At 38.0% G+C, this 14,121-nt stretch overlaps 1 protein-coding gene across 1 annotated transcript in view; it reads right to left on the reverse strand.

Moving 5' to 3' along the window:
- The window catches only part of FRAS1 (Fraser extracellular matrix complex subunit 1), a 421,505-nt gene that overhangs the window by 123,251 nt on the left and 284,133 nt on the right, over positions 1–14,121 (reverse strand). Inside the window, exons 30-31 of the mRNA XM_040480456.1 lie at positions 8,984–9,137; positions 1,868–2,046 (exon numbers count right to left, since the gene is read on the reverse strand). Of these exons, the coding sequence (XP_040336390.1) occupies positions 1,868–2,046; positions 8,984–9,137 (333 nt within the window). The remainder of the gene's footprint in view (positions 1–1,867; positions 2,047–8,983; positions 9,138–14,121) is intronic.

The following is a 14,121-nucleotide window of genomic DNA, read 5'->3' on the forward strand; positions in this document are numbered from 1 at the left end:
ACGTTAACTTGGGCAAAGGGCACATGAGGCTTGCTCGCCCATTGGACCTTCAGTGTGCTTGCTATAATCTCATTCTAATGGTTTCCAAGTTTCTTTCAATCTGCTCCCTGGAAAAGCACATCTTTTACACAATATAAATTAGGCAATAAAGATGTGTGCACCAGGCATCAGAAGGAGAATGGATGGTAATTTTAACAAGGTAAGCTATCGTGGCAGTTTATCCCCAACTGGATTCCTAGACAAAGGAAAAGTCTTAAACTCAGAGGGACTGTGACTCTGCTTTGGCTGATCACTACCACGAGTGCTTCTTTATATTTTCTCTGACACTTTCCCAAATTCCTTTCTGTACCTATGTTTAAACACTCTTTCTCAAAGTTTCTCATTCCTTTGCACTTTTATTCAATTCTTTATTTCCAAATTGCCCTTGACATAGGTTTGTCTAATTCTATTGGTCTTTCCAAAGATTCAGGTTTTGTATTCATTATCAATTCTCACATTTTATACTGAATCAATTCCTCTGCTTATCTCTATGAATTCCTTCCTTAGGTTTCCCTTGTGGTTCTCTACCTTCATTTAGCCCATTTATTTTCATGCTTTTTGCTCAATAATAAGAGCTTAAGGCCATCAATTTTCTTCTGAGTATTATTTTGTCCACATCATTTAAGTTTGGATAAGTTATTTCCTCCTCATCTTTTTAGAACTTGTAATTATTTAGGAGACTTTTAAAAATTCTAAATGGTTTGAATTTTGTTTACCTCTTTATTATTAATTTCTAATTATATTTGATAATTGCCAGACAACGTGCCCAGGATAATTTCTTGTTCTTTAATTTATAGACAGCCTCCTTACGGTCTGTTTGTCTTAGTTTGCTCAGGCGACTATAACAAAAACACCATAAACTGAGTGGCTTATAAACAAAAGGAATTTATTTCTTGCAGTTCTGGAGACCAGAAGTCTGGATCAGGGGGCCAGCATGGTGGGGTTCTGGGTTGCAGACCACCAACTTATTGCATACCCATGGTGGAGAGCACAGAAGGGGAGGAGGCTATCTTGTGACTCCCATAAGAGTACTAATCCCATTCATGAGAGCACAGCTCTCATGACTTCATCTAATCCTAATCACCTACCAAAGGTCTCATACCCATATACCATTGAATGGGGAGGGGGTAGGATTTCAACATATGAATCTCAGGGGGACACAAACATTTAGTCTACAGCACTGGTATGTGACCAATCTTTACCAATGATAGCAACGAACCCACACATAGTGATAGGCAGTATTGTACGTGTATGTACTAACTCATTAAATCCTCATATAGTTCTATTTTACAGATGATAAAAATGAAACACAAGGATTTTGCCGAAGTAATCTTCCCAAAGTTGTTTAGCTAGTGCAAGGTAAAACTGAAATATGAACCCACTGGGTTTGGCTGCTAAGTCTATGCTCTTATCATAAGATGGTAAATGTTCCAAAAACATTTGAAAAAAGAAATATTTTTTCCTCCATATGGCATTTTAATATTTTGAAAACATTTTTTTTCTAAACACTTCAGCCATTATCTATTATAAACTCTTTGCTGTGGAATGAGTCTGTAGAGATGGTCTAAGACTGAATCAGCAGATTAAAAAAAATCTCTCAGTGCTACGAATTACATTTGTTCTTCCCCCAAATGTGATCTCCAGGCAACATAGAAAATGACCTGATTATTTAAAATAATGGTGATGAAAAATAAATTAAATAAATAAAATAAAATAAAATAATAAAATAAAATAAAATAAAATAAAATAAAATAAAATAAAATAAAAATAATGGTAATGATTTTCCTCAGACCATCCTGACATCAGAAAAGTCAGCAGTAGAGGGTACCTGAAAGTGGAAGGAGTCACTCTGGGCTGGGACTCCCGAGTGCCTATACCACACAATGCCTTCATTGATGTCTTGTTGGGTGAAGGTGCTGGTGGGGGTCGCTGTTCTCCCATCAGGCAGGTGCTGCCCTTCCTCTGCGGGGCTGTCTGCAGGCATATCAACCAGAAGGACCATCTCTCCTAGGAAAGCCACATCGTTAGTGAGGATCTCCCGTAAAAGTAAAAGTCAGTCAGAGCTCTCACCTCCTTTTCTACTACAATTTTTTTTCAGTAGAAATTATGTACTTCTGTATTTTTATCTAAGGTGAAGGAAAGGAGGTTAACACAGAATTCAATAGACATCTTTGAATTCACCTTCACACACAGAATTCCCACTCTCTCAGCTAAAAAAAAAGCTAGAAGTCATTCAAGGGCAATTCACGCATCAAGTTACTGACTTATATCAATTAAATTACATGAAATCATGAATACAGCAAACAAATATTCAAATACAGGGCATTGGATGGATTCATTCCTACCTACAACTTTCTATGTAGCAGGAAATGCTTTTTAACCAGGAGGTTTTTGATGTAAACACAATGGGAAATTTGAAAAAATTCAGAAAAATTATTATTATTATTATTATTATTATTATTAATTATTATTATTTATTTAAGAGATAAAGGAGAGCATGGGTGGGGAAAGGGGCAGAGGGAGAGAGAGAGAGAGAGAGAGAATCTCCACGCTCATTGAGGAGCTTGATGGATGGCTTGATCCCGTAAATCCTGAGATCCTGATCTGAGCCAAAATCAAGAATTGGATGCTCAACCAACTGAGCCACCCAAGCACCCCCGAGAAAAAATTATACTTGAGAATTCTGTACAATGAAAATAAGAATAACTGACACTGGGATGCATATGGCATGCACTGCATGAAGCACATTATGTGATGGTTCAAATCCAGCTCCATGTCCAGCTGCATGAGCTTTATTAGGCCTTTATAAGCCTCTCTGTTCCTACTGGTAAAATGAAAATAATAGTATATACTTCACAGATACTTAAAAAGAATGTTAATAATCCTTATGTTATTTGATCCTTTGGAAGATGCTATTATTATCTCCATTTAAAGGAAGTTCTTTTGGCTTAGAGAAGTTCAGTAACTTGTTCAAATTCACAAATTGTACATGTTGGAGCTGAGATTTGAATCTGAAGCTCATATTCTTGGTTGTGAAACTCTTACCAGTCATGATCATGTTGTGTTCACAGTCCAATATCTATCCTCCTAAATAACTATCTCATTTCCTCCTCCATAATTCTTTAGACTTCATTAAAATTGAAGCAAGGAAACCTAAATCTAGACACCACCACCACCAGTCTGTTTCTATTGCTTGTTTTTCACCTGGAGCTACTATCTCCTTAAAGGGAGATTGCAAATACAGAGGTGCTATATAAACAATTAAAGTTTCACAAGGATAATATGCCCTCGAGTGAAGACCAAACAGAAGAATAGATGAAATGCTGAAAACAGAAGCCATGTTTTCATGAAAATGCATCTAATAAAAAATCTGAAAGAAGACTCTCTACCACTCAGTTGGTAAGAGAAGTAGAAGAGGAGCGGGGAGAGGGAGGCAGAAGGAGACAGGAAGGTTCTCTAGCAAGATACCCAGATCTTAGTACACTAAGTATGCTAGACATATGGGACAACTGAAATCACACTTTGGTTACATGAGAGGAATTTTCTTATGTGAAGGAAATAGTCCTTCTAATATTTATATGCACTAAATTGAAGTTTAAAGTGAGCATAATATGCTGGATGGTGATGGAAATTCTAAAGTAACAGAAAAACATCAATAGTCTTCTTTATAAAATCATGTGTAGAATCAACTCATTCTAGTTTCTTTTTGGTACTGTTTCTCATTTGCACCTAAGTCACAAATTCCATTAGCCATCTCTCCCCGGTTCAACCTCTATTCATAAGATGATATCAATAAACATGCTTTTCCAGAATATATACTGTTTATGAATGTAAGACAGTTGCAAAATATTCTGAAAGTAAATTTCTACAATGAAAATGTAGAGAGTAGAGAAACATAAAATATTCAAATGTTAATATCCTAGCAATTTTTCTTTATAATAGAAAAACTAAGCAGAATTTTTCTAACAAGTCCTAATGAAATAAGCCTATTTTTCAGATTTAAAAAAAAAAAACCTGCCATGTTATGCAGATTAACAGGAATCATAGGATATTGGCTAATTCTATTAATTTCAATTCAGTTAATAGTCATCGAGTACCTGTTAGGTGCTAGCTATCACACTAGACCCTTCAGGGATGGGGATTCAAAGATGAGCAAGATGCCATTCCTGCCCCTGAAACCAACCTCCTTAAGCAACTGGGAGCCACTGTGAGGTTTCTGTAGGTGAATGGCACAAACTGATTTAGAACACAGAACATATACGATCAGAATACAGGGAGCCTGTGAAAGTCCTATTAAAGAGGCCGGATTTTATTTTATAAAAATGGTAAAATAGTAATTAACATTTACACAGACAGCTTGATCAATTATGAGAGGACTGAAAAATCCAGATGACTGATATGGTCCTGAACTAAGGCAACAGAAGTAAGATTGGAAAGAAATAAACAGATACAAGAGTCACTAAGTAAGTGGAAGCAACAGAACTTGACATTGTGTTGTGAAGATGAGAGATGGGGAGAGATGTGACAGGAAGGGCAGCAATGCCACCAATGGATGAGCAGGTGGGAGGGAAGTTTAACACTGGGTCTGCTGAATACAAGGTGTCTTTGTGACAAGCCCAAGAGTAGTGAGGAACAAATATCAGTATTTTGTGAGGTTCACCCCAGTGAGGTGAGAGCTGTTGTGTAGCACGTCATCTCCACATTTATTATGACAAAAACAAGGAGATGACCTTAAATATATGAAAATCCAGGTTTATAAAACAGTGTAGGTTTAAAAAACAAGATATTCTGTACTTGGGATTTCCTTAATACTGAAGGCTATAGTTTAATCAAGAATTTTGAAGGGAAATTTTGATAGGTATTAAGAATTAGAATCTCATTGAATTATTAAAAATCCCATGAATTATTTTGGGATTGAGACAATTTGTATTAAAGCTTTCTTACCCGATGATAAATAATTTAGAGTTGGCAATGTGCTGGATTAAGTCGGATTTTCCCTCAAATGATACTCAAGTTAGTTCATTAAAACCATCTCATTATGGGGCACCTGGGTGGCTCAGTCAGTTAAGCATCCAACTCTTGATTTCAACTCAGGTCATGATCTCATGTGGTGTGTGATTTTGAGCTCGAAGTTGGGCTCTGCACTGACAGTGTGGAGCCTGCTTGGGATTCTCTGTCTCCACTCTCTGCCCCGCCCCCATTCACATTCATGCTTGCACGCACTCTCTCTCTCAAAATAAATAAATAAACATTAGAAAAGCCATCTCATTAAATTCACTTTCAAGCTTGTGAAGTAGCTAAAGGTACAAGTATTAATCAACTTGTCTAAACTAACATTTGAGAACAGTGATGAGTCTGCTGCAAGTGGTGGAACTTGGGTTCTGTATGCATTTACTACACAAGCAATTTACATTTGGTTCAGTTGCATGGTCAGGTCTCCACAAAAAGTCTAAAGCTCATCTGGAACATTCTAAAGTGATGAGGGAGTATATAAGAGCTGGGGTGGCAAGAGGGTAGGGGCTCCACAAATTCATACCACTGCGACAGACGGATGTAAGCAGATTGGTGTTGAGTGGGTTTCCAGTTCCCACCACCTTTTTCACTCTTGAGTGGTTGCTAACGTTAATGTGATTTGATTATTACTAATAGGGGGCTCTGGACACGCAGAAAGAGGATTATGTTCATAGGAAGAAGTTAATTAAGAGAGTTATAGTAGGAAAGGGTCACAGTCAAGCCTACATGGCATTTATCAAGCTGAAATTTAATTCAGCATTGTTCTGTTTAATACTTAAAGAGACTATTGGAATATTGGACTGTCTCTAGGAAATTAAATTTTTTGGCTTTTAATGATCAAGATAAAGGTAAAGAATTTAATACATCAAACGAGTCAAAGATTTTTAGAGCTGGAAAGGACTTAAACATTATCAAGCTTAAAATCAGTGGGTAAAAGAACACAAAGTTGAATAAGGTCTGTGGATTAATTAATAGCATTGTATCCATGTTGGCTTTCTGGTTTTGTTAATTGTTCTATGGTTCCATAAGATGTTAACATTGAAAAAAGCTAGATTAAGGGTATTCAAGGGCTCTTTGTACTATTTTTGCAAATTTTCAGTAAGTCTAAAATTATTTTAAAATAAAAAGATAAAAAATTATCTAGCCTAACCTTTTAAAGAAACCTAAGGCTCAAAGGCATTCACTTGCCTTCCTCAAGGTTATACAACTATATATAATAAAAGGTACTCCAGCTAGAACAACTATTTCATAATCATATCAATTCTTGGTTGAATCGTGTTTTTCAATGTCTTTGTTGACATTGGAATTACTTTTGAAATGCACAAAAGTTAATTTTTCTCCCCACTACAGAAAATATATAATTTTTAAAATCCAGGGACCCAGAGGAAAAAGAGATTATTATTCCTCTGCTATTTAACATGCCAAGAATGTGTTTACTTTTAATGAATATCATTTTCATCTTCATTTTCAGGTTATCTATTTAGTTCTTTTAAAAAATCGACCTGCCTATGAGGTGCCTAGGTGGCTCAGTCAGTTAAGCATCGACTTCTGCTCAGGTCATGACCTCATGGCTCTTGGGTTCAAGCCCTGCACTGGGCTCATTGCTATCAGCTTCAGATCCTCTGTCCCCCTCTCCCCCTCTAGCACTCACTTTCTCTCTCTCAAAAATAAATAAATAAATAAATAAACAAACAAACAAACATTTAAAAAATCTCTACCTGCCTTTTATTTTTATGGTATGTGGTTATTAAAGTTTTGATTCCTCTTTAGTATCTTTAAATCATTTTATTTTTTTTTTTTTTAATTTTTTTTTTTTCAACGTTTATTTATTTTTGGGACAGAGAGAGACAGAGCATGAACGGGCGAGGGGCAGAGAGAGAGAGGGAGACACAGAATCGGAAACAGGCTCCAGGCTCTGAGCCATCAGCCCAGAGCCCGACGCGGGGCTCGAACTCACGGACCGCGAGATCGTGACCTGGCTGAAGTCGGACGCTTAACCGACTGCGCCACCCAGGCGCCCCTTTAAATCATTTTAAATATGCTTGTTTCATAGTTTGTTTTTTTAAGTGTATTTATTTATTTATTTTTTTGAGGGAAAGGAAGAGAGAGAGTGCAAGGGGTGGGGCAGAGAGAAAGGAAGAGAAAGAATCCCAAGCAGGCTCGGCACTGTCAGCACAGAGCCAGATGAGGGGCTCAAACCCACGAAGCATGGGATTATGACTTGAGCTGAAACCAAAAGCTGCATGTTTAACGAACTTAGCCACCCAGGTACCCCTTGTTTCACAATTTTTATGATTGCTCCTTTATGAAATCCTTGGAGTTTTGATCATTTTGTTCATTTTTCTTATGATACTATGGATTATTTCCTCATCTGTTCTGTAATTTTGAATTCTGAGCTAATCTTCAGTGGTTTAGGCTGTGAGAATCTTGTGACCTGGAGTTGAGGGTGGACATTCCATAGCAGTTTCTACCAGTTTCTGTAAGGAACCCAAGAGGTATCATTGGCCTGAGATTAATATTCATATAACATCTCAGTTTTGGGTTTCTCAGACAACGTGCAGTGTAACTTAACTCAGGATCATCAGGAGAAACAGGCCTGGAGTTCTTTCTCTGCAGACTTTTTTACTTCACTCTGAGCCCTGGGAAACACAGATAGGTTTCTTTAACAACTCTCTGTGCTGGTGTGCTTCTTGTTTTCTCTTCTGTCTCTCTAAGTCAAAGTCTTTGCAGAGTCCAAGTTTTATGCAGGATCTTAACTTTCTGTCTTTGCACGAGCATTATATCTCAAGCCCCTGGGTTCCTGGAACACAAACAACCACTCTGAGGGAAGCTATTCCATGAGCTCATGCCTAGACTGGTTTAAGCTCCTTCTCTGTTTGTGACTTGGAGACTTCTTTCTATTCTTGGAAGATCAGGCAGTGCCCTACAATTCTTTTTTTTTTTTAATGTTTATTTATTTTGAGAGAGAGAGAAAGAGTATGTATGTGGGGAACATGAGTGGGGAGGGGCAGAGAGAGAGAGAGAGAGAGAGAATGCCGGACAGCATAGAGTCCAACGCTGGGCTCAATCTCACGAACGTGCGAGATCATGATCTGAGCTGAAATCAAGAGTTGGAACACTCAACTGACCTGAGGCATCCAGGTACCACTGCCCTATAATTGTTATCTTGTTTCCAGCATTTCTAGATGATGATGAGGAGGAGGAGGACAAGAAAATTTTCAGGTTATCATATTGCACTATCTTTCTGAAAGTGGAAGTAACAATGGAGATCTTTAAAAATGTTTTTATGTAAATCTCTTTTTTTTTTTTTTTTTTTAAGTCTCAACAAGAAATCTGGTGATGTTCTAGAAGGGACACAAGGTGGAGTTTAAGAGCCTGAGCTTCAAAATTAAACTGACATAATTAGCTATACATGCTTATATAAACTATATTTTAGCAAGTTACTTTCTCTGTAAAATTAAGTTGTTTTAAGACTTAAATTTTGGATTTCATATACACTAATATGTTTATATTACTTAGTGTACTACCTGATAATGTGTGTATGAGTTATTTTGACTGTTCTGTTTAAATTTTTTTTAATGTTTACTTCTTTTTAAGAGAGAGAGGGACAGAGACAGAGCATGAGTGGGGGAGGGGCAGAGAGCAAGGAAGATACAGAATCCGAAGCAGGCTCCAGGCTTTGAGCTGTCAGCACAGAGCCTGACGCAGGGCTTGAGCTCACAGACCATGAGATAATGACCTGAGCTGAAGTTGGATGCTCAACCGACTGACCTACCCAGGTGCCCCATTGACTATTCTGTTTAAATGAGATGTGTGAGGTATTAGAAAGTCAATTTCATTGGACTCACAACCTTGCTGTGTGGCATTGTACAAAAGCAAGTCCAAGACTACTGGATACAATGATGAAATCATGGCAAAGGAAAAAAGTTACCAAATTGGGGGTGGTCCTGTGTAATTTTGTAGATGATTTCTGAGGCACTGGCACCTGGAGCTTCCGCCTGTAAAATTCTATTGGTAATCTGCAGCATCCCACCTTCTGGAACCCACACCATTGAATTAGCCACGAGCCGAAGACCTCCATCATTCTAGAATAAGGAAAGAGTACAGAATTAGGTCCAAGCAAAATAAAAGAAAACATCAGCCCTTAAAAACATAAGTCGAAATGTACCATTGCTGCTAGTGATCATTTAATAAGAGAGATTCATAGCTTTGAAGTCACATTACGAACTATGTATGTGTATTACGGGTAGATACATGCATGTGTATGTACGTGTGTACATATCTTGCTTTTTCTTTTAACTTATAAGCAAAGAACTTATTTCATTCAGGAAGACTGTCTCTCCATGCCTTTCTTTCTTTTTTAAGTTTATTTATTTGGGAGAGACAGAGACAGCATGAGTGGGGGAGGGGCAAAGAGAGAAGGAGACAGAGAATCCCAAGCAGATGCCGCACCACCAGCATGGAGCCCGATGTGAGGCCTAAACTCATGAACTGTAGATCATGACCTGAACCAAAACCAAGAGCAGAAGGCTTAACTGACTGAGCCCCCCAGGGGCTCTTTTGTCCAAGTAACTGTCCTTCTATCCTCCCCATCCACCCACATTCAAGGAGTACTCATTAGGCACCTATTATATGCTGGCTCTTTTGCCAGAGGCCTGAGATAGGTAAGAATGGCTGAAACAAAACTTCAGTTTCAGAACTTACAATCTAGTGATCTCCCCACAGATAAATAATCAGGATGCATCACAAATGATGCACAGGTGCTGTGGGAGACTAAGGGAAAAAGGAGGTTTCCTGTTTGAGAAAAGAATGCTCAGGAAGGCTTTCCTATGGATATATCATTTAATTCTCAAATGACCAAAAGACAGGTCTTCTAGGAGAGAAGAGGTAAAATGAATTCTATGCAAAGGGCCCAGCTGAGGCAAAGACATGAGACAATGCACTGCATGCTTCATAAAATATCCAGGTGTCTGGGAAAGAAGAGTTTATGGAACCAGGGGAGCAGGTGAATAAAAAGGGACACTCTCTTAAGGTTGTGTAGGTAGAAGGTAGATGCTGTGCTAAAAGTCTCCATTTATCTGGTAGGCCCTGTAAAGTCAACATGTGTCTTCAGGGAAGGAAAGGGGATGAGCACGTCTGGGGTTTAGAAAGCTTTCATCAGCAAGAGATGGAAAGGGCTAGAACTGGGATGCATCTGGGGCTGTAGAAACCATTTAACAAATTCTTGTAATGGCTCAGGTGAGAGAAGATGAAAAAGTCATTGCAGTGGGAATGGGGAGTTAGAAACAGTTTCCAGAAACACTAGAGGCCGAATTGACAGGCCTTGATGACTGATTGAAAGTGAAGCCTTAGAAACAACAGTTGGGAATCGCTGACTGGAAGAAATCACCTATTTAGCACTCCTGAGAAGGCAACCATTTTAATTGCTAAAGCTAATGTCATTAAAAAGTGCTGCCATTCCTGATTTGCAAGGTGTGCACCTCTTCCAAAGCCTCATAATTGACATTTTAGCACAGAATGAGATTAGTGAGGCTGCCTGTGTTCAGTTTGCAGTTTGTTTTCAAACTTTAAAAATCAGTAAATCTGATATTCTAAAATCAAGCACTTAAAGGGGATATTTTTATAAATTATTGCTATAGCTTTCAAATATGCCAATAAACAGAGCAAACACCACTCCCAGAAGGGGAATACTAAGAGCAGAAGACAACATCTATTTTTTTTGCAGTCACCTGACACAACAGTATTTGCCCCCCACAGGAGGCGGTCATAGCTATTTTCACTACACTCACCAGGGAACTGAGTCAAACAGTGCCCAGGAAAACAGCAGCAAAGGTACTTTCTATTGTGATTGGTGCTCAGGAGCAAACTCCCAAAAACTTTCTCCCTTCACAATTGATATAGCATATTATTTACAAAAACACCAAAATGTGCCAAGAATTCCCTTCCCCTGGAATTCTAGGAGAAAAGTCCCTATTAACTCCAGCAGTGTTTCATATAATATAATATACTTAGACTCAGGTGTCTTAATTGCTAGCAATCTTTCTAATAGCAGCAGCCTCGTCAAGTTTGATCATGGTTACAGAGATCAGTCATCCACCAGCAACCACATTCTTGGACTGATGAGGCAATGGGGTTTTTCATATTCCAAGCAAGTAAGTACTGTGACTTGTCCCCAGGTGTCTCTCCCACTACATTTCTATCTTGGCTAAACTTCACCAATACAATTCCCTGTAATTCCCGTGTGAGTATAAATTATTAGGAGACAGTATTCCTTGTAAGTCAGTGTTCAGACACCAGCAACATCTGGAAACTTACTAGAAGTTTAGAATCTCAAGCCTCACCTCATTCTGAATTAGAACTTCATTTTACTTTTTTTCTTCAGCTTCATTGAAGTGTATTACTTGATAAATAAAAGTTGATATAGTTAAGGTACACAACATGATGTTTTGATATACATATATATTGTGAAATGATTATAACAATCAAACTAATTAAGAAATCTATCACCTCACATAACTAAACCCGAGTGTGTGTGTGTGTGTGTGTGTGTGTGTGTGTGTGTGTGTGGTAAAAACAAATTTCAAGCACATTTTAAGTATACGATACAATATTAAGTATAGCCACCATGCTATACATTAGATCTCCAGAACTTATGCATCCCTTGTAACTGAACCTCTATACCCCTTGACTAATACCTCCCCATTTCTTCTACCTCTGGCGATCACCATTCTACTCTGCTTTTATGAGTTGGACTTTTTTAGATTCCAAATATAAGTGAGATCATGCAGAATTTATCTTTGTGTCTGGCTTATTTTACTTAACATATTGTTCTTCAAGCTCAACCATGCTGTCACAAATGGCAGGACTTCCTTCTTCCATAAGGGTTTATAATATTCCATTGTGTATATAGACCACATTTTCTTTATCCATTTATCAACAGACACTTAGGTTGTTTCCACATCTTGGCTTTTGTGAATAATGTTGCAATAAATATGTGAGTACATATATCTCTTTGAGATAAAGATTTCATTTCCTTTGGATATATACCCAGAAGTGAGATTGCTGGATCCATATGATACTTCTGTTTTTAATTTCTGAGGAACTTCCATACTGCTTTCCAAAATGGCTGTACCAACTTACATTCCCACCAAGAGATTATATGGGTTCCCTTTTCCCCATACTTTTACCAACTCTTGTTATCTTTTGTCTTTTTTATTTTAGCCATTCTCACAGGTGTGAGGTGATATCTCATTGTTATTTTTTTCAATGTTTATTAAGAGAGAGGGAGAAAATGCATGCAAGCAAGGGAGGGGCAGAGAGAGAGAGAGAGAAAGAGAGAAGCCCAAGCAGGTTCCATGCTGTCAGTGCAGAGCCCCACACAGGGATCAGTCTCATGAACTGTGAGATCATGACCTGAGCCGAAATCAGGAGTTGGACGCTTAACTGACTGAGCCACCCAGGCACCCATCATTGTGGTTTTGATTTGCATTTCCCTGATGATGAGTGATGTTGAGCACCTTTTCATGTACCTTTGGCCATTGTATGTCTTCCTTTGAGAAAGGTCTATGCAGATCCTTAGCCCACTTTTAAAAAAAATGTTTATTTATTTTTGAGAGAGAGAGAGGGAGAGAGAGATAGTGTGCATGAGTGGGGGAGGGGCAGAGAGAGAAAGGGTCAGAGGATCTGATGCGGGCTGTGTACTGACAACAGAGAACTCTATATGGGGCCCGAACTCACAAACTGTGAGATCATGACATGAACCGAAGTCAGATGCTCAATGTACTGAGCCACCCAAGCTCCCCCTTAGCCCACTTTTTAATTGGAGGAGGAGGAGGAAGAGGAGGAGGAGGAGGATTATGATGCTATTGAGTTGTTAGAGTTCCTTAAATATTTTAGATATTAATCCCTATCAGATATATGGTTTCAAACACTTTCTCCCCTTCAGCAGGCTGCCTTTTCATTCTTTTGGTTGTTTGCTTTGCTGTGTAGCTTTTTAGTTTGATGAATTTCCACTTGTATTTAAACACAATCCCCAGGGGATGTGGAGTCATGCTAAATCAGGAGAAGCACAGCTCAGGATAGATACAGTGATGGAGCTAGAGTGGTTCTCCTGAAACCCCACAGACAGGCCTTTTACAATATTTATATTTATCACCAGATAATATAAATGCCTCTGTTTCTGAATTATTTGTTTACAATACTTAAGAAGAAACAGACAACTGTCTAAGGGAAAGAAGTGTAATTCTTCCCACTCATATTTTGATGAAGATGGTTTTATCATTTTCTTTCTTCTGGGAGAGAGTCCAGGGACGATTCAAGAAGAGATGAATAGAAGGCTATACACCATCTTTTCTACAGTTAAAGTGTCCAGAAAAGCCAAATTTTAACCTCATTTCCCCCAATGATTCTGACACTTTGCAATTTCTTTATCTACTTGTAGTTTTTTTTTTTTTTCTGAACAATGATGCATATATCCCTGTGAACTGAAGAAATTAGCCATAACATGAGTTGAATAATCTCCTGCCTAGTGAAGTTTTATATGCCCTTCAGGGTACCATATTAGAAAGCAATGAAATCCCAAACAGGGATTATGGGGGCATGATCAAAAGAGTACTTTAAATTAAATAGTTCTTCTGATTCATTTCATAGAACAATGGGCATACAGAAATGCTGGCAATAAAGTTTAGCCATTATATATTGTATTACAAATAAAAATATTAATGTTGTAAACCAGAAGTAAGGGCCTAAGCTTCTATCATTAGGAGGAAAATCTCACAAATAAAATGAAAACTTACCTCCCTAAAATAAATGTTGGGACATAAATGATGATCTCAAATGATAGTGTACCCCAACCCCAGGCCAAACTATTCAAACTAAAAGATTTTTAAACTTAATCAAATAGAAAATGACAATTGGATATAACAGCAATCCTAACATCAATTTATTCTGTAAAAATATGCCTTAATTTGCAAAGACTCATTTATGTCATAGCTTTTAGAATGCAGTCTTATAGGACATTGTGGATTTTAGGGAAGGATCACATAGGATGGTGCATAGAAGGTGAATCTT

This window comes from Herpailurus yagouaroundi, unplaced genomic scaffold, assembly GCF_014898765.1.
Source record: "Herpailurus yagouaroundi ecotype Mexico unplaced genomic scaffold, PumYag 28, whole genome shotgun sequence".
Classification (NCBI taxonomy): domain Eukaryota; kingdom Metazoa; phylum Chordata; class Mammalia; order Carnivora; family Felidae; genus Herpailurus; species Herpailurus yagouaroundi.